The sequence below is a fragment of the Chrysemys picta genome, chromosome 16 (assembly GCF_011386835.1).
Source record: "Chrysemys picta bellii isolate R12L10 chromosome 16, ASM1138683v2, whole genome shotgun sequence".
Classification (NCBI taxonomy): Eukaryota; Metazoa; Chordata; order Testudines; family Emydidae; genus Chrysemys; species Chrysemys picta.
In genome coordinates, this window is record NC_088806.1 from 15,142,185 (window position 1) to 15,162,034 (window position 19,850).

The 19,850-nt window shown below is 61.7% G+C and overlaps 1 protein-coding gene across 1 annotated transcript in view; it reads right to left on the reverse strand.

Annotated features, from left to right (window-relative positions):
• Nucleotides 1-12,508: 12,508 nt before the first annotated feature.
• ROBO3 (roundabout guidance receptor 3) overlaps nt 12,509-19,850 on the reverse strand; it is a 224,128-nt gene continuing 216,786 nt past the window's right edge. Inside the window, 6 exon segments of the mRNA XM_065570415.1 lie at nt 12,509-12,969; nt 13,582-13,736; nt 14,386-14,562; nt 14,827-14,934; nt 15,242-15,423; nt 18,397-18,624. Of these exon segments, the coding sequence (XP_065426487.1) occupies nt 12,958-12,969; nt 13,582-13,736; nt 14,386-14,562; nt 14,827-14,934; nt 15,242-15,423; nt 18,397-18,624 (862 nt within the window). The 3' untranslated portion in view covers nt 12,509-12,957.

The window sequence follows — 19,850 nt, forward strand, 5'->3', positions numbered from 1 at the left end:
CATGCATGGTCCCAAGCCCGGCAGCGTCTCCAGGGACCCAACTACCCGCCGCTGCCTGGGGAAATCCACGCACTGCCGTACACATCACCTCAGGGTCACCAGGTCCTGCAGAGTCAGGCAGGCTCCATGCGGGGCCAGCCCAGCCGCCCTGGGAGTGACAGCCTCTGCCTTTGCCATATGCGTGTAGCGGGCGGGCGGAGAGCCAGGGCTGGCGGGGTTATCGGCGCTCCTGACAGGCTTCCGGCTGGACTGTGACCAGGGCACAGGCTCTCAGCAGGGCACCCAATCATCAGCCTTTGTGCCCTGTGCGTGCGCGATTCGGGCCCTTTCCTTCTAGGCCACAAACATGTCCCCGCACCTGGGGCGGGTGGGTCTGGGGATGCTGAGTTTAGCGTCTGCAGGCCAGGCAGGAAAACACGTCACCTTCATTCAGGAGCCAGCACTCCTCCTGGGACTGCAGGGCTGGTCCAGAGCTAGCGCCCGTGGATTCTGCTGCCAGGTGTTGGCAGTGCCCCTTTGAAGACAACACAGCTGGGCAGGGAATTTTGTGCTGGTTTTGTTGTGTCTCCCCCCTCCCCCCCCGCCCCCGAGAGAAAATAGTGGGGAGTCTGGTGGGCACTTACTGATGGGCTGAGGAGAGTAGTCCAGCTGGCAGGGCTGGGTTAGCCATGCCCAGATGGGTGTGTTCTGCCCTGGCATGGTGGGGAAATGCCACCCATCCATCCCCAGCGCCAGTCAGACACGTCTATTGATGGGAGCGCACTGGGGTGCGAACACCAACATGGCAGCGTGGTACGCTCACCTGCATGCAAAGGTCCAACCGGCGTCTTTCTGAGTGGTAAAGCCCCAGTGCAGAAGGTGGCTGGCAGATCAGATGGGTGGCATCCAGGCCGCTGGCTGCTGTGCTGGGCACAAAGCACCCATGAGCGGGGGGGTGAGAAAAGAGGGAGTTCTCCTAGTTTGCCCATTAGGTCTCCTCGCCCTTGCTATTCCTGATGGACTGCGAGTGGCTGGGGGATTGTTACGCTGACTGCTCCAAACACGCTGGACTTCATTAACTCCCATATCAGTAACTGCCCAAGACAGTGCACAGGCCACAGCCCGAGCCAGGCAGGAATGGCCCTGGCACCCGGACACTCCTCCGGGAAAAAACCAAACTGTTCCGAAAACACAAACCAGACTTTACCCGGCACTGAAGAGGCAGAACCAGCCCCAGCTGGGTTCTTTGCAGGGCACTTTCAAAACCACCCGCTGGCCACAATAAACATAGTCTAGTGCCTCCCGCCATGCCGGCACCCACCTGCCATCGTAACCCCAAATCCTAACCCGCCCGGCTCTGCCCAGCTCCCCGACCAAGGCCACCCAGAAGGGGGGGGAGCAAGTGGGGCAATTTGCCCCGGGCCCCACAGGGGCCCCCATGAGAATGTCGGAGGCTCCCTCCCACCTCCGCCTTCGCCATCCCCCGGCGCCTCAGTGCACCACGTCCAGGAGCGGCCCTGGACAGTGCTACAGCGGGTGCCTGAGGTCCTCCCGCTCGGAGCCACGTGGTAAGGGGGTGGGGCTGTGAGGTCCGGCGGGCTGAGCCGCAGGAACTCCTGGACGCGGCTCGCTGAGGCTCTGGGAGGCGGGGGTAAGTGGCATGGTAAGCCCCTCTGAGCCTGGCAACCCCCGACCCCCAGCTCCGAGCCCAGCCCCTCTGAGCCGGACACCCCCTGACCCCAGCTCTGAGACCAGCCCCTCTGAGCCGGACACCCCCTGACCCCAGCTCTGAGACCAGCCCCTCTGAGCCGCGCACCCCCGATCCCATTCCCCCCCAAGCCCTGACCCCTAGCTCCAAGACCAGCCCCTCTGAGCCGGACACCCCCTGACCCCAGCTCTGAGACCAGCCCCTCTGAGCCGGGCACCCCCTGACCCCAGCTCTGAGACCAGCCCCTCTGAGCTGCGCACCCCCGACCCCATCCCCCCCAAGCCCTGACCCCTAGCTCCAAGACCAGCCCCTCTGAGCCAGGCACCCCCCAAACCCCAGCTCCGAGCCCAGCCCGTCTGAGCCGGGCACCCCCAGACCACATCCTCCCGCCCAGCCCTGACTCCCAGCTCTGAGCCCAGCCCCTCTGAGCCAGGCACTCCCCCGACCCCGTCCCCCCCACAGCCCTGACCCCCAGCTCCGAACCCAGCCCCTCTGAACTGGACACCCCCATCCCCCCACAGCCCTGACCCCCAGCTCTGAGCCCAGGCCCTCTGAGCCGGGCACTCCCCTAACCCCATCCCCACACAGCCCTTACCCCCAGCTCCGAGCCCAGCCTCTCTGAGCGGGCACTCCCCTGACCCCATTTCCCCCCCCCCCAAGCCCTGACCCCCTAACTCCGAGACCAGGCCCTCTGAGCTGGGCACCCCCCGACCCCCAGCTCCAAGCCCAGCCCCTCTGAGCTGGGCAGCCCCAGCCCCAGAGCCCAGCTCCCCACCCAGCCCTGGGCAACAGCAGCACCACCCCCAGGCATCGACAGCCCATTGGCACCAACCATCACCATCACCCAGCGACAGCCCATTATGTAATTGCAAATGTATACAGACCATTAAAGCATTTAATGTTTTTAAATAATGTATTTCGTGTATTTTCAAATTATTAAAAATTAATTGTTGAATGTATTTCACTGGTTATTTTTTACATTTCCAAATACATGTTACTAGAGTATTGCAACTTTTTTTAATGGAAGGGGCCCCTGAAATTGCTTTGCCCCAGGCCCCCTGAATCCTGTGGGTGGCCCTGTCCCCCACGCTGAGCATGCGGGGCCCAGCCTGGCCCTGCTGTGACGCCTGGGAACTTGTCTGGACACAGCTGGGTTGCTAGTGTGGAGCCCATGACCCTGGTGCGGTAGGGAGAGCCTCCGTCTGGCGCACAAGCGCTGCGGGCCAGTGGGGCAGCAGACAGCAGTAGTGCCAGCACTTTGACCACAGCCGCTATGCTGAAGAGGGACTGTGTTCAAGGGGAAATCCAGTGTAGGGTTACCATACGTCCTCCTTTTCCCGGACATGTCTGGCTTTTCGGCACTCAAACCCCCGTCCGGGGGGAATTGCCAAAAAGCCGAACATGTCCGGGAAAATGGCAGCTCTGCTCCTCCCCTGACTCTTCGGCTCTGTTTAAGAGCCGAGCGCTAAGGGCTTTGGGCAGCCCCCATGCCTCCGGACCCTCTGCCGCCGGAGCCCGGGAGGGGAAGTGCCCGGCCGGGGGTGCAGGGTCCAGAGGCATAGGGGCTGCCCAAAGCCCGAGCGCTACCGGCTTTACGGTTTGCTGGGCAGCCTCCAGATCCTGCGCCCCCAGCTGGGCGCTTCCCCTCCCGGGCTCCAGCTGCGCTGGGGAAGCGCCGGCCGGGGGCACAGGGTCTGGGGGCTGCCCGGCAAACCGTGAAGCCAGTAGCGCTTGGGCAGCCCTTTCCGCGTGGCTGGGAGTGGGAGGGAGGAGGGGCGGAGTTAGGGCGGGGAAGGGGCGGAGTTGGGGCGGGGAAATGGGTGGGGCCAGGGCCCGTGGAGGGTCCTCTTTTTTTATTTATTAGATATGGTAACCCTAATCCAGTGTGGGGGAGTGGAAAGGTCCCAAACACAGACAGAGAACGGCAGCTGTTGCGCACGGAGGGGAGGGGGGATATATATAAACTGCCACCCAAAGAGCTACACAGGAGGCAACATGGGGGACACAACGCCCAGGGGCTGGCCAGGAGAGAGGGCAAGCAGGGGATGGAGGCTTTGTGAGGGAGGCACAGGCTGACATGGCCGGCCGCGGGGGGGGGGGGGGGGGGGGGACGAGGGGCCATGCAGGTAGGGTGGTTGTTGGGGTCTCTGTGCTCTGGCCTCTCATGTGCCGGTGCTGCTGGGAGCGCTTACACAGCACAGCGTAGGGAGCGCAAGCCCTGGGACTGCCACGGAGCTGGGCCCGGCTCAGGTCTGGGCAGCCGGTGAGGAGCAGCAGGGGGCTGAGCAGGGAGGCGGTGACTGCAGCCGGCTGTGCTTTGAGCCCTTGTGGGTGCGGGGGCCGGTTTCCCAGCCCCGGGATGCTGCAGTGCCAGTTGTGCTGTCCAGCCCAGGTGCTTAGAACTGATGCAGAGGGAGGCGGAACTGGGGAGGGCGGCGGCTGGGCCCCCCATCGGTGCAGGACATGGAGCAGAGGTGTGCCCAGCGCTGCGGGCACCGTTCATTGCAGGGCACTAAAGGAGGCTGCTGCTCAGGGTGGGAGCTCAGGCGTGAGGCAGGCCTGGCCTGTCGGTGCTCGCTCTGCAGTCCCAGCACAGCCAGACGAATGGAGCTGGACCCCCAGCCCCACCATTGGCAGGCCCACCCTGAGCCATGGCCCCCACCGCCTGCCCCGCCGGGTGTGCCAGCGCTCAGTGAACTTCACTTCACCTCCCGAGTCACTCAAACAGCCCTGCCCGTGTGAGAATCAATCGCGCTGCTCCGGGGGCGATCGATGGGCTGGGCGCTGGAGTGAGAGCACATCCTCCGTGAGCGGTGATGCCTGAGTGAGGAGGGCTGGCAGCGCACGGTGCATTAGAGAGCAAACTGATAACATCTGCAGACAATACCACGCGGGGAGGGGGGTGCCTGTGCTTTAGGGGATACGATTAAAATTCAAAATGATCTGCACAAACTGGAGAAATGATCTGAAGTCAATAGGATGAAATTCAATAAGGACAAATGCAAAGTACTCCAATTAGGAAGGAACAATCAGTTGCACACATACAAAATGGGAAATGACTGCCTAGGAAGGAGTACTGCGGAAAGGGATCCGGGGGTCACAGTGGATCATAAGCTAAATATGAGTCAACGGTGTAACGCTCTTGCCAAAAAAGTGAACATCATTCTGGGATGTATTAGCAGGAGTGTTGTAAGCAAGACACGAGAAGTAATTCTTCCGCTGTACTCCACGCTGATTAGGTCTCAACTGGAGTATTGTGTCCAGTTCTGGGTGCCACATTTCAGGAAAGATGTGGAGAAATTGGAAAAAGTCCAGAGAAGAGCAACAAAAATGATTAAAGGTCTAGAAAACATGACCTATGAGAGAAGATTGAAAGAAGTGGGTTTGTTTAGTCTGGAGAAGAGAAGACAGAGGGGACATGATAACAGTTTTCAAGTACATACAAGGTGGTTACAAGGAGGCCAGAGAAAAATTGTTCTCTTTAACCTCTGAGGCTAGGACAAGAAGCAATGGGCTTGAATTGCAGCAAGGGCGGTTTAGGACATTAGGAAAAACTTCCTGTCAGGGTGGTTAAGCACAGGAATAAATTGCCTAGAGAGGTTGTGGAATCTCTGTCACTGGAAAGTTTTAAGAGCAGGTTAGACAAACACCTGCCATGGATGGTCTAGATAATACTTAGTCCTGCTACGAGTGCAGGGTCCTGTGAGTTTATGATTCCCCTTCTTGGACTGCAGGGCCAGACTCACCACCTGACACGGGGCAGCTGGGCAGAGATTCATAGAGTCCAAGGCCAGAAAGGACCATTGTGACCATCTAGTCTGGTCCCCTGCATAGCACAGGTCAAAGACCTGCCCCACAATAATGCCTGGAGCAGAGCATTTGGAATAACAGCCAATATGGATTTAAACATTGCCTGTGATGGAGAATCCACCACAACCCTGGGGAAATTACTCACTGTCAAAAATGTACCCCTTATTTCTAGTCTGACTTAGTCTAGCTTCAACTTCCAGCCATGGACCGAGTTAGACCTTTCCCTGCTACATTGAAGAGCCCCTTAGTCAATATTTGTTCCCCATATATGTACTTATAGGCTGTGATCATGTCATAGAATCATAGAATATCAGGGTTTGAAGGGACTTCAGGAGGTCATCTAGTCCAACCCCCGCTCAAAGCAGGACCAATCCCCAACTAAATCATCCCAGCCAGGGCTTTGTCAAGCCTGACCTTAAAAACTTCTAAGGAAGGAGATTCCACCACCTCCCTAGGTAACCCATTCCAGGGCTTCACCACCCTCCTAGTGAAATAGTGTTTCCTAATATCCAACCTAGACCTCCCCCATTGCAACTTGAGACCATTACGCCTTGTTCTGTCATCTGTCACCACTGAGAACAGTCTAGATCCATCCTCTTTGGAACCCCCCTTCAGGTAGTTGAAGGCTGCTATCAAATCCCCCCTCACTCTTCTCTTCTGCAGACTAAATAAGTCCAGTTCCCTCAGCCTCTCCTCATAAGTCATGTGCCCCAGCTCCCTAATCATTTTCGTTGCCCTCCACTGGACTCTCCAATTTGTCCACATCCTTTCTGTAGTGGGAGGCCCAAAACTGCACGCAGTACTCCAGATGTGGCCTCACCAATGCCGAATAGAGGGAAATAATCACTTCCCATGGTGTGCTGGCAACGCTCCTACTAATGCAGCCCAATATGCCGTTAGCCTTCTTGGCAACAAGGGCACACTGTTAATTCATATCCAGCTTCTCGTCCACTGTAATCCCCAGGTTCTTTTCTGCAGAACTGCTGCTTAGCCAGTCGCTCCCCAGCCTGTAGCGGTGCATGGGATTCTTCCGTTCTAAGTGCAGGACTCTGCACTTGTCCTTGTTGAACCTCATCAAATTTTTTTTGGCCCAATCCATCTAGGTCACTCTAGACCTTATCCCTACCCTCCAGTGTATCTACCTCTTCCCCCAGCTTAGTGTCATCTGTGAACTTTCTGAGGGTGCAATCCATCCCATCAACTAGATCATTAATGAAGATGTTGAAAGAAACCAGCCCCAGGACAGACCCGTGGGGCACTCTGCTTGATACCGGCTGCCAACTAGACATCGAGCTGTTGATCACTACCCATTGAGCCTGACGATCTAGCCAGCTTTCTATCCACCTTACAGTCCATTCATCCAATCCATACTTCTTTAACTTGCTGGCAAGAATACTGTGGGAAACCATACCAAAAGCTTTGCTAAAGTCAAGTTATATCACATCCACTGCTTTCCCCATATCCACAGAGCCAGTTATCTCATCATAGAAGTAGGGTTACCATATTTCAACAATCAAAAAAGAGGACGGGAGGAGCCCCGCCCTAGCCCCGCACCTGTCCTAGCCCCGCCCCCATCCTGTCCTAGCCCCGCCCCTGCCCCTTCCACTCCCTCCCACTTCCTGCCCCCTCAGAACTCCCAACCCTCCCCCCCACTCCTTGTCCCCTGACTGCCCCCCAGGACTCCACCCCCTCCCTAAGCCTCCCTGCCTCTTGTCCCCTGACTGCCCCCTCCTGAGACCTTCCCCACATCCTAACGGCCCCCTAGGACCCTACCCCCTACCTGTCCCCTGACTGCCCCAACCCTTATCCACACCCCCACCCCCTGACAGCCCCCCCCCCCCCAGAACTCCTGACCCATCTAAACCCCTCTGCTCCCTGTCCCCTGACTGCCCCCTCCTGGGACCCCTGCTCCTAACTGCCCTCCAGAACCCCACCCCCTACCTAAGCCTCCCTGTTCTTTATCCCCTAACTGCCCCTTCCTAAGACCCCCCCCCCAACTGCCCCCCAGGACCCTACCTCCTACCTGTACCCTGACTGCCCAAAACCTTATCCACCCTCCCCCAGAAAGTCCGCCCCTAACTCCCCCCCCCCGCTCCTTGTCCCCTGACTGCCCCCTCCTGGGACCCCTGCTCCTAACTGCCCCCCAGAACCCCACCCCCTACCTAAGCCTCCCTGTTCCTTATCCCCTAACTGCCCCTTCCTAAGACCCCTCTCCCTAACTGCCCCCCAGGACCCTACCCCCTACCTGTACCCTGACTGCCCAAAACCTTATCCACCCTCCCCCAGAAAGCCCGCCCCGAACTCCCCCCCCCCGCTCCTTGTCCCCTGACTGCCCCCTCCTGGGACCCCTGCTCCTAACTGCCCTCCAGAACCCCACACCCTACCTAAGCCTCCCTGTGCCTTGTCCCCTAACTGCCCCCTCCTGAGACCCCCCCCACCTGTACTCTGACTGCCCAAAACCTTACACCCCCAACCCCCAGACAGCCCCCCCCGAACTCCTGACCCATCCAACCCTCCCCCCTGCTCCCTGTCTCTTGACTACCCCCCACCCCAGAACCTCCCTGCCGCTTCTCTGGCCCCCGGCCCCCTTACTGTGCTGCAGAGCAGTGCGCTCGGCAGCGGGGGAGGGGAGCAGGGTTGGAGCTGCAGACGGCCGGAGGCCGAGGCGACGGCCGGCGATCTGTGAATGCAGGGAGGGAGGGGGAGGGAGAGGGAGGGAGAGGAGGGGAGTGGTGTCAAGTTTCAGGAGAGAGGAGGGGGGAAGTGAAGGAAGGGCTTTGGCTGCCGGAGCCCCGGCTGCTCTGTAAGCCGCGCGCACGCTCTGTATGGGGGGGGAGGAGGGGAAGTCCGGACATTGACCAATTCCCCCCGGACGCTATTTTTAACTTGAAAAAGCCGGACATGTCCGGGGGAATCCGGGGGAATGGTAACCCTAATAGAAGGCAATCAGGTTGGTCAGGCATGACTTGCCCTTGGTGAATCCATGTTGACTGTTCCTGATCACCTTCCTCTCCTCCAAATGCTTCAAAATGGATTCCATTATTTTTCCAGGGTCTGAGGTGAGGCCAACTGGTCTGTAGTTCCGCGGATTCTCCTTCTTCCCTTTTTTAAAGATGGGCACTACATTTGCCTTTTCCCACTGAGGGCTGCTCCCCTCCTCCCCATACTGTGCTGCCCAGCGTAGCAGTCTGGGAGCTGACCTTGTCTGGGAAGACTGAGGCAAAAAAAGCATTGAGTACTTCAGCTTTTTCCACAACCTCTGTCACTTGGTTCCCTCTCCCATTCAGTAAGGGGCCCACACTTTCCCTGACCTTCTTCTTGTTGCTAACATGCCTGCAGAAACCCTTCTTGTTACTCTTAACATCTCTTGCTAGCTGCAAGTCCAATTGTGCTTTGGCCTTCCTGATTACACCCCTGCTTGCTCGAGCAATATTTTTATACTCCTCCCTAGTCATCTGCTCAAGTTTCCACTTCTTGTAAGCTTCCTTTTTGTGTTTAAGGTCACCGAAGAGTTCTCTGTTAAGCCAAGCTGGTCGCCTGCCATATTTGCTATTCTTTCTGCACATTCGGATGGTCATCACTAGTTACCTTAACAATGTCATAGTTTTGTTAAGCTAACCAGCCCGAGCTCCTTGAGTCCATCACTTACTCCTGGGGGAATTCTGCACCACTGTGCAATGCAGAATTTTGCAGAAATTACTGTGCGTGCAGAATTTCCTTCCCCCCCCAGAAATGGGCTGCCGTGCTGCTGGCCACCACTAGGGGCCGCTGGACCCAGCAGAGCCCAGCTCACACAGAGAAGACACTGCCGGGCAGGGGAGGGGGAGGAAGCTATAGGGTTCCTGCCACCTGCAGTTCCCAGCATGCCCTGAGGGAGGCGCACAGGAAACTGCATGCAATTGCAAGCCTGGTACTGAGTATCAGGCTGTTTCTCCCTTTGAATCCATGGGCTTGGGGGGCAGAGGATGTCTGGGCTGGGGGGCCACAGCTGGACTCAGGGGGTGGGGGTGCAGGTATCTGGGCTGGAGGGGTCCCACAGCTGGGTTCTGGGGAAGAGGGGGTTTGGGTAGGGTTACCATACGTCCGGTTTTTCCCGGACATGTCTGGCTTTTCGGCAATCAAACCCCCCTCCGGGGGGAATTGCCAAAAAGCCGAACATGTCCGGGAAAATGCCGGCCGGGCACTTCCCCTCCCGCGGCTGCTCTGCTCCTCCCCTGACTCTTCGGCTCTGTTTAAGAGCCGAGCTGCCCGAGCGCTACCGGCTTCAGGCAGCCCTCTTGCCTCCGGACCCCAGCCGCCGGCCGGGCACTTCCCCTCCCGGGCTCCGGCGGTGCAGGGTCCGGAGGCATGGGGGCTGCCCGAAGCCGGTAGTGCTCGGACAGCTTGGCTCTTAAACAGAGCCGAAGAGTCAGGAGAGGAGCAGCGCCTCCGACCGCAGCGGCTCTGCTCCTCCCCTGACTCTTCGGCTCTGTTTAAGAGCCGAGCGCTACGGGCTTCGGGAAGCCCCCGTGCCTCCGGACCCTGTGCCGCCGGAGCCCGGGAAGGGAAGTGCCCGGCCGGGGGCGCAGGGTCCGGAGGCATAGGGGCTGCCCGAAGCCTAAGCACTACCGGCTTCACGGTTTGCCGGGCAGCCTCCAGACCGTGCCCCCGGCTGGGCGCTTCCCCTCCCAGGCTCCAGCTGCACTGGGGAAGCGCCGGCCGGGGGCGCAGGGTCTGGGGGCTGCCCGGCAAACCGTGAAGCCGGTAGCGCTCGGGCAGCCCTTTTTGCATGGCTGGGCGTGGTAGGGAGTGGGTGGAGTTAGGGCGGGGTTGGGGCGGGGAAGGGGCGGAGTTGGAGCGGGGCTGGTGGTGGGGAAATGGGCGGGGCCAGGGCCCCGTGGAGGGTCCTCTTTTTTTATTTGTTAAATATGGTAACCCTAGGTTTGGGTGCATTGGCTGGGGGGCCCCGCAGCTGGACTTGGGGGGGGGTGGATTGTGGGTGTCTGGCCCCCCCGGCTGGGCTCTGGGGAAGTGGGGAAGGGGGCAGAGAAACAGGAACTGGGTTGTCATAGGGGTTTCTTTAACTCTCTACTCCTGGGGGAATTTTTGTGTGTGTCTGTGTTGTTACAGACATACTGGCTGACAGGTATTTTGAAATAAATGATGAAAATAAATGAAACTGGTGGGATTATGTCGTGTTATTTTGACAAATAAAAGTTGCAGAATTTTAAAATATTGTGCGCAGCATTTTTTATTGTTTGGCACAGAAGTTTTTCATGCCGAATGCCCCAGGAGTAGTCACTCTGAGGCGAGTTTTCTCATCCTCTGATCATTCTAATGGCTCTTCCCTGACCCCTCCAATTTATCCACGTCCTTCTTGACCTGTGGACGCCAGAACTGGACGCAGGACGCCAGCACAGGCACGCCAGTGCCCAATACAGAGGTAAGATACCCTCTCGGCTCCTATTTGAGATTCCCGTGTATGCCCCTCACCCCCAGAGCAGCAGGATGGATTTGCACACAGGCAGGGCTGCATGTGGGACTCAGGAGGTGACGTTCACTCTGCTGCTGCTGCCCCCCCATTCCTGGGGGGGAGGGAAGGAGGTAACCGGGGAGGGTGATGGGAGGTGACCCACAGCCCTGCTGCTCCTAGGAGGCCTCGCTGAGCCGCAGAAGCTGGGCGTAACTCCTAGCCCGGGATCTGAGTCTGTGCGCAGCAGCACCAGCAGGAGAGAGCTGAGTGCACGGGTGCCCCCCAGCCCGGGACCTTCTCCCAGGTGCCGCTGGGAGCGCTGGTGACTTCTGCACCGTCAGTCCCACTCACGGGCCGCTGAGGGAGGGAGCGCTGTAGGAGGCCAGCACTAGACACCTCAGCTTCCGAACGACCTTGGCTTGCCAGGACTACAGAACACATCCTGGTGCCTGCAAACACTGCGTCTGCAGCTCCCCCCTGCTCTGGCCCTACGGCCCGGCACTGCCAGGGGATGGCATGCTGGCCCCACGGGCAGAGGTACAGCTGTCCCAGCAGTGAGGGGAGACACAGAGACCCCTCGGCTCAGCACTTGCCAAGCTGTGACCTGCTGCCATCGCCCCGGGGTAGCTGCGCTCGCCAGACACACGTGTAGCCAGTGCACTAGCACTCTGACCCCCATGCGCCCCAGTCGTGCCCCGAGCAGGCTCAGCTGACACGGCCAGGGCTGCGCTCAGCACGGTGCAGCGGAGACGTGCACGGGGTGGAGAGGGGGGAACAAGACCCGTCCCAGAACACTAGCACGTCTCCTGCTCCGGTGAGCTCGTGCCCAACTTCACAGGGGGCTGGGCATGGGCGTGTTGGGAGGCCAGGCCCCTCCCCTGCTCTGAGCTTCGTGTGCCGTCACAGGCAGCGTGTCCTTAGCACAGGGGCAGCGGCCTGGCAGACATGGCATCTCACAGTGCCCCAAGTGCCCCACCTGCTCAGCTCCAAGTCCCCACGCCCCCCCAGCCCGTTCTGAGCTGCCATGGTGCCGAGTGCCAGGCTGGGCTGTCCCTCCCCCCTTGCTGGGGCTGTCCCCCCCGTCTCGGAGCACTGAGTCCGGCCCCCGGGCCAAGCCCCAGTTTAGGGTTTATAAAAAGCTTTTGCCAGCCCCATCGATCCCTGTCCCTGCCCGTTGGTGACTCGGGTTTGAAGTGACCCTCACTCAGCTGCTGCGGGGGCTAGAGCCCGGCAGTGACCGGGATGAAACACAGAACTAACCCGGGGCCTCCCTGGGCAGGGGCTAGCGGATACATGGCACCAGGCGGGGAACAGGGGAGATTGCTGATACGTTTTCACTTGCAATAAACTGAGCTTTGCCTAACGGTGCAGGCGAGGAGCCCGCTCCGCGCAGCAGTGGGTGCCAGCCTGGCAGTGCGGCATTAAGCACGTTTAGGGAATATTCTGAGGCCTAGGACATGCCCCCCTAACCCCAGGGCAGCCCCCTGCTGCCGCCCATCACCCAGGGCCCAGCCCTCCCCTGTCCCCACCCCCCCGAATAAGAAAAGCCCGTCGCTCCGTCCAGGGTAACAAACAGCTTTATTGGTTGTTTTACAAAAGGGTTCATTAGCTACCAAAAAACACCCCTGTCCACACGAGGGGCTGGTTGGGCTGGCAGTGCCCCCTGGGCAACGCGTGCCGTGCGGGTGGGCTGCTCTCTGCGCCTGGCTGGGGGCTGGTCCTGCCCCAGCTGCCTGCCCCTGCCCTGCTGGGCGCAAACCTTCCTTTGCAGAACTGCCGGCTTGGTACTGAACGGGCCCACGCAGGCCTCACCCACGAGCCCCGTGCCCTGGGTATAAACTGCCTGCCTGGGCCCTGGCCTGCCGCTCCCAACCCCGCCTATTTACAAGGGACTGGGCCACCTGGCTCCAGTCACTGTGTCATCAATTAAACCAAACCAAAGCCCAGATCTCAGGGCAGAGCCCTGCTCTCAGCCTGCGGTCCGCTCACTCAGCCAGCGCCGCTGGCTTCATCTCTTCTCCTGCAAAGAGAGAAAATCGTCAGCAGGGCTGGGACCAGGACCTCGCGGGCATGGGCCAGACAGAGCACGGCTTGGCTGGGCCCCTGGCTGCAGAGAGCACGGGTCCCACTGGCCACGGGGAAATGCCACAGCAGCCCCACCTGTCGCTGGCAGCCATGGCCGGGGGGATCCAAGCTCGCTCTTTCTGTGGGGCCCAGTCCTCCCCTGCCCCGGCGACGCATTCCCCCCCAGGACTCCTTTGGGGCTGCTGCCCTGAGGTGGGGATCCATTGGGAACACCCCCCGCCATGCCCAGCCCACCACAGAAACACCCAGCAGTCCCCGAGCCAGCGGGCCCCTCCCGGGGCTCCCCGCAGCACAGCAGGGCCCATGTGGATGGGGCTTCTCCCTCCCACAGGGCAAGGTTAAAGCACCCAAATGTGTCTGGCTTTGTCAGGAGACTCCCCCGGCCAGGCCAGGCCCCTGGGTGCCAAGGCAGCCTGTTCCGAGCCCTCCCTGCCCCTCTTAGCGAAACCCTTCCCCTGACACTGTCCCTGCAGGTTGCTGCCCGGTGCCACCTCAGCCTGCTCCCCAGTGCCCAGCAGGCCCCCCCAAGTTACGCGCCTCGGCTCACCTCACTCCGGTCCCCGGCTGTCCTGCTGCGGCCGGAGCCGTGGCCCCGGGACCCCGTCGAGCCCCTGGAGGAGGAGCTGCCGGTTGTGGAGCAGTTGCTTGACACCTGGCCTCTGGAGAGGAAGGTGGGCCTGCTGTACGGGACGATCTCCTCCGCTGCAAGGGAAGAGGCAGGCGCGTGGGTAGGGCTGGCGCTGCCTCCCGCATCCCCCTGCCCAACACGCGCAGCGAATGAGCCCGGCGGGACGGGGCCCTGCAGGGAGCCCCCTGCAGCACATGGCAGGGGACGGGCCCATGGAGCCGCTCAGGGTCAGATGCAGCGCAGGCACCGTGGCTAAGCCCTGCCTCCCCTTGGCATTTGATCTTTAATGTACCCAGTGCCCACAGATCCTGGGCAAGGGCCTGGATGCCCATGGCCTCTCCTGGAGTCTGGCTGCAGGGCACCTCGGAGACCCGCAGTGCCCTGCCATGGAACCGCATTGCCACTGCGTCTGCTCAGCGCCCCACCCCACAGCCCTGCCCCGGGGCCATGTGGGCCCTCCCGGCAGCCAGCTGTGGGGCTAGACATTGGGAGGGTCGGGCTCCATGTGTGGCTGGCAGGGGCTGGCTGTACAAACTGTGCCCACAGGACGCGCAATGGAACCACACCAGGCACATGCCTGTCCGTGCCCGAGGGTGGCTGGTTTCGGGTGGGTGCTGCACGGGGTGGGGCCAGAGCACTCTGGGAACCAGCTCCCAGCCCAGCGAGGGGCAGCGAGAGTGAGCTGGGACGCCCCCAGTGTGGTTGGGCGGTGGCTGGCGTTACCGTCTCGGTGCTGGTGCTGGCCCGGCGCGGTCCGATGGCCAGCTCTCCGTTCTGTGGCGCTGGCACTGCTCACGTCCCTCTCCAGAGAGGAGGCGCGGCAGGCCGGTGGTGGTGCCGGGGGCTGAGCAGAGGCCCCAGGGTCCTCGCTGGGCGGTGGCAGTGGGGGTGGTGGCAGATCTGTGTGAGAAGCAGAAGGAATTGTGTCAGTAGGTCAGTCAGGCTGTGCCCCTCCCAGCAGAGACCCTGATGGGGGGTTGGTGTGACTTGGGAGGGGGGCCCTGACACGGGGGTTACACCAATGGGGCCATCGGCTCCCCGGCAGACAGAAGAGCCAGAAGCCGTCTGGCATTGCCGCGGGTGTCACAGCTGGCAGCTCCCTCACCGGCTGGGCTGCCATAGGAAGGACCCGCTGGCGCTGCCATGTGCCGTGCCCACACTCACCTCCCTGTTTCTTCTCCCGGCGGTAGTGGCTGGACTTGGCCTTTTTCTTCGTTCTCGTTTTCTGTGCCGGGGGGAGGGACACGTCACCGGGGGCGGGACGGGCTTTACCTGTCGGCAAAGGCAGCGTGAGTCCCTGACCTGCCTCCGTCTCCCATCTCCTCCCACGGGCGCTGCTGGCTGAGCACTGGGTCCATGGGCCGCGCCCCCAGCATGTGCCCAGAGCGCCTGGCTCGCTGCTCCCCCAGCTCTGGGCAGAGCTCTCCGCAGCCGGAGCGCACCGATCCCACCCTGGCACCCGCAGAGGCTGACCACGAGGGGGAGAGGGGGTGTCAGTCCCCCTGGCTGGGCACAGGTGCCCCCACCTGCCCGGGACCGGGTGCTGCTGCAGGAGCGTCAGGGGCTGGGCTGCACTCACCTGGGCTCGGAGAACTGACGTTCTCAGCACTGTGCGCTGGGGTCTGACTCAGGTTGCGTCTGTGCCCGTGTCTGGGTGTGTGGCCATCGGCCCCGTCCGCAAGGGCATTGAGATTTGGGTCGGACTGGGTCAGGGGAGGGCTCGGGGCCCTGGGCAAGGCCCCTGAGCCGTTCGGCAACCGCCTGGAAAACAGCAAGGACAGCCCAGTTAACCCACGCACTGCCTGGGAGCAGGTGCCTCCAGCAGGGGCAGGTCTCCTGGCACCCACCCACCCCACTCGGGCAGACCTGCAAACACCAGCCGTTGCTACAGCTGCCCCCTGCCAATGGCCCCCAGCTGAGAGGAGAGCCCAGCCTCTCCGGCCCCCTCAGGCTGCCAGTGGGGCAGGGGTGCATACAACTCTGCTCTGGGGGCACCAGCCCAGCAGGGACTGGACCAAGACCCAGCAATCCATCTCCACTGGCTGCATCAGGCACCCAGAGAGCCACCCTGGGTATTAACACCCCTGGACCAGCTGGGTCTCCCTGGAGCCCCTGGGGGACATCCCCGTTCTAAAGCCACAGCACAGCATTGTCCCAGGCGATGGTAAGCATGGCTATTGCAGGTCAGAATACAGTGGAGCTGGGGGAGTCCAGGGTTGGGGTAGCAGAGGTTGCGGGTCAGGAGTGAGGGGCACCAGCAGAGCTGTGTGGGGGGGATCCCAGGGCTGGGGTCGCAGGAGCTGGGGGTTGGGATTGAGGGGCACAGGCAGAGATGTGGGGGGGGCCAGGGCTGGGGTTGTAGGAACTGGGGGTCGGGATCGAGGGGCACGGGCAGAGCTGTGTGTTGGTCCAGGGCTGGGGTCGCAGGAGCTGGGAGTCAGGATTGAGGGGCACTGGCAGGGCTGTGGGGGGAGCCCAGGGCTGGGGTCGCAGGAGCTGGGGGTCGGGATCGAGGGGCACCGGCAGAGCTGTGGGGGGAGCCTGGGGCTGGGGTAGCAGGAACTGGGGGTCAGGATCGAGGGGCACCGGCAGAGCTGTGGGGGGAGCCCGGGGCTGGGGTAGCAGGAACTGGTAGTCGGGATCGAGGGGCACCGGCAGAGCTAGGACACAGGGAGTTGTGTGAGAGAGTTCTCCGGGTGAAGGAGGAGCAACTACGTGGCCCTTGGGGGAGCGGATAATCTGTTACTCTGTTGTGTGCTTGCCATGTGCCTGCTTGACTGGAGTTTCTAGTGTGGGCTGCTCTGAGGGCCGTGTGCTGAGGCTAGAGGCCTGGGATTTCTCAACAAGGCTCCAGCCTGCTGTCCTTTGAGCCCCAAGCCCTTTAGGCTCCCTTGGCAAGGGGCTGGCTCTGGCAGAACGGGGTGAACAGGTCAGCCGCACCTTGAATACTGCGGGCAGTTCTGGGCGCCACGTCTCAAAAAAGATAGATTGGAATTGGAAAACGTACAAAGCAGGGCAACAGAAAGGATTAGGGGTATGAACGGCTTCCACATGGGGAGAGATTGAAACCACTGGGAGGGTTCGGTTTTAAGAGGGGCATAGGCATGGGAAGTAGGCATGCGGGGGGTGCTGCAGCACCCCCAGATTTATGCTGAATCCCGGCTGCCAGCCGCGGAGATCGTTTTGCTGGCTTTCAGCGCCCCCTATAAAAAGCGTTGCAGCGCTACTGAAGGGGGGATATGAGAGAGGTCTAGAAAATCACAAATGATGTGGAGAAAGTGACTAAGGATGTGTTATTTACTCCTTCACATAACACAAGCACCAGGGGTCACCCAATGAAATTGATAGGCAGCAGCTTTAAAACAAACACAAGGAAGTACTTCTTCATACAACGCACTGTCAACTTGTGGAACTCCTTGCCAGGGGATGTCATGGGCAGCGGGTATAATAGTCCTGGGGAGTCAAGGGAGATTACTGAGGAACCCAGGAAACTGAGTAACAAATACTGCCTCCTCAGCCGCCCTGGAACCTGCATGGGGCATAGCAGAGAGATGGACCAGAGAGACGCAGCTTGGGGTCGGGGAGGGGGAGGGGAGGTGCAGCTGGCCTGGGACTCCTCTGGGCCATGGGGGGGTGGGAGTTTTGGGGCACCTCCGAGCAGGTGTATGTGTGTGGGGAGGGGTCCCTTGGGGCTCCGGCTAGCCCAGGACTCATCTGGCTGACAAGTGGGTGCTCAGGCCTCCTCTGGACACCTCCTCTGGACAGGAGGGGGGTTCTTGGGGCTCTGGCCGCGGGGGGGCAGGGGGGCGTGGGCAGAAGGGGTGGAGCCGGGGCTAGCCTCCCCAAAGGGTGGCTCCACCTGCTGCCCACGGGGGATGTTGTGAAGGCCAAATTATAATGGGGTTCAAAAAAGAATTAGCTAAGTTTATGGAGGACAGGTCTGACTATGGCTGTTAGCCAGGAGAGTCAGGACCATAGGCACCGACTCCGTGGGTGCTCTGGGGTTGGAGCACCCACGGGGAAAAATTAGCGGGTGCTCGGCACCCACCAGCAGCCAAGCTCCCCCTGCTCCTACCCCTCCCAAGTGCGCTGCATCCCCGCTCCTACCCTTCCCTCCCAGCGCTTCCCCCCCCCGCCCAACAGCTGTTTGGTGGTGCTTAGGACTTTCCCGGAGGGAGAGGGAGGAGTGGCGATGCGGCGCATTCAGGGGAGGAGGCGGAGAAGGGGTGGGGACATTGGCGAAGGGGGGGATGGGGGCGGGGCGAGGGCAGTGCAGGGGCGGGAAGAGGTGGGCCAGGGGCAGGTGGGGGTCGAGCACCCACTGGGTCAAGGGGAAGTTGGCGCCTATGGTCAGGGCAGCAACCCCACGCTTTGGGTGTCCCTAACTGACTGTGAAGCTGGGACTAGACGACAGGGGCTGGATCACTGGATAACTGCCCCGTTCTGTTCCTTCCCTCTGCAGCACTGTCCCTGGCTGCTGTCAGAAGACAGGACACTGGGCTAGATGGACCATTGCTCTGACCCAGTCTGGCCATTCTTATGTTCTTCCGTGTGTGGGGAGCCCAGGGCTGGGATATCAGGGGGCTGCGGGTCGGGATTGAGGAGCACAGGCAGAGCTGAGTGGGGAAGCTGGCATGACCCAGGCTGGCATCCACCCACACAGCTTCTCTCTCCCGTGAAGGATTCGGGGAAGCTGCCAGGAGCCTGAGCCCCAGGGGTGGGGGCGCCTCCTACCGGGGCAGGTGGGGGATCTCGAAGTGATGCAGCCTGGGGATGTCCTCGGCAGCTCTCATCTCATCGCGCGGCGAGGGCGTCAGCGTGGCCGTGGACTGTTGCCCGTAGGAGTGGGCGGGTGAGGAGATGTCACCGCGGGGCGGGGGCAGGGGGCACTGTTCCTCCTGGGCGTTCTCCATCAGGTAGGTGCGTTCGGGCAGTGGGGGGCACCATTCCTCTGCGTCCACGCTGCAAGCAGGGGGATGTTAGACCCTGCCGGGCACCACAGGCCTGGACAGCGCCTTTGGCTCTCACAGCCACCCCGCCCAGCCCCGCGGGCCTCCCTCATCCTGCCCGGCTCCACATGCCTCCCTGCCCGGCTCCATGCGCCTCCCCACCCGTCCCACGCGCCTCCCTGTCTGGCTCCACGTGCCTCCCCACCTGTCCCACGCGCCTCTCCGCCCGCCCCACGCACCTCCCCGTCCGGCTCCACGTGCCTCCCCGCCCGTCCCATGCACCTCCCCGCCCGGCTCCACAGGCCTCCCCACCCATCCCACGTACCTCCCTGTCCATCCCACATACCTCCCTGCCCGACCAACGTGCCTCCCCGCCCGGCTCCTCAGGCCTCCCCGTCTATCCCACGCACCTCCCTGTCCGGCTCCACGTGTCTTCCCGCCCGTCCCACGCGCCTTCCCCCCCGGCTCCACATGCCTCCCTGCCTGGCTCCTCAGGCCTCCCCGTCCATCCCACGTGCCTCCCTGTCCATCCCACACACCTCCCTGTCTGACCAACGCGCCTCCCCGCCCGGCTCCTCAGGCCTCCCCGTCTATCCCACGCACCTCCCTGTCCGGCTCCATGTGTCTCCCCGCCCATCCCACGCGCCTCCCCGCCCAGCTCCACATGCCTCCCTGCCCGGCTCCTCAGGCCTCCCCGTCCATCCCACATGCCTCCTTGTCCGCTCCACAGGTCTCCCTGCCCGACCCCATGTGTCTCCCTCACCCCAACCAGCTGCATACGCCACTCCTGCCCGCCCCCCCCCCGTGCCTCCCCACCCATCCCACGCTCCTCCCTGCCCGCCCCCAGGGGCCTCCCTCACCCTGCCCGGCCCCATGCAGCTCCCTGCTCAGCCCTACATGCCTCCCCATGTGCCTCCCTGCCCCACATGCCTCCTAGCCCTGACTTGCCCCGCCCCCCACATCTCCCTGCCCTGCCCCGCCCCGATCCCCATGCCTCCCACCCTACCCAGCTCTACACGGCCCCCTGGCCCAGCTCCCATGTGTAGGCCATGGCTCAAGCCTCGCCCTGCATGGTACTTCATGGCCAGCAGGACCCTGCCTTGCTCTGGAGAGGCCGTGGCAGGGGTGACACCCACTGTGCTGCACGGAGCCCATAGCTGAGGCTCTGATAGGGCTGGTGAGAGGGCGCCCTGAGCCCCCCAGCAGTAGTACACGTTGCCACCCTGGGCCGGGGCAAAG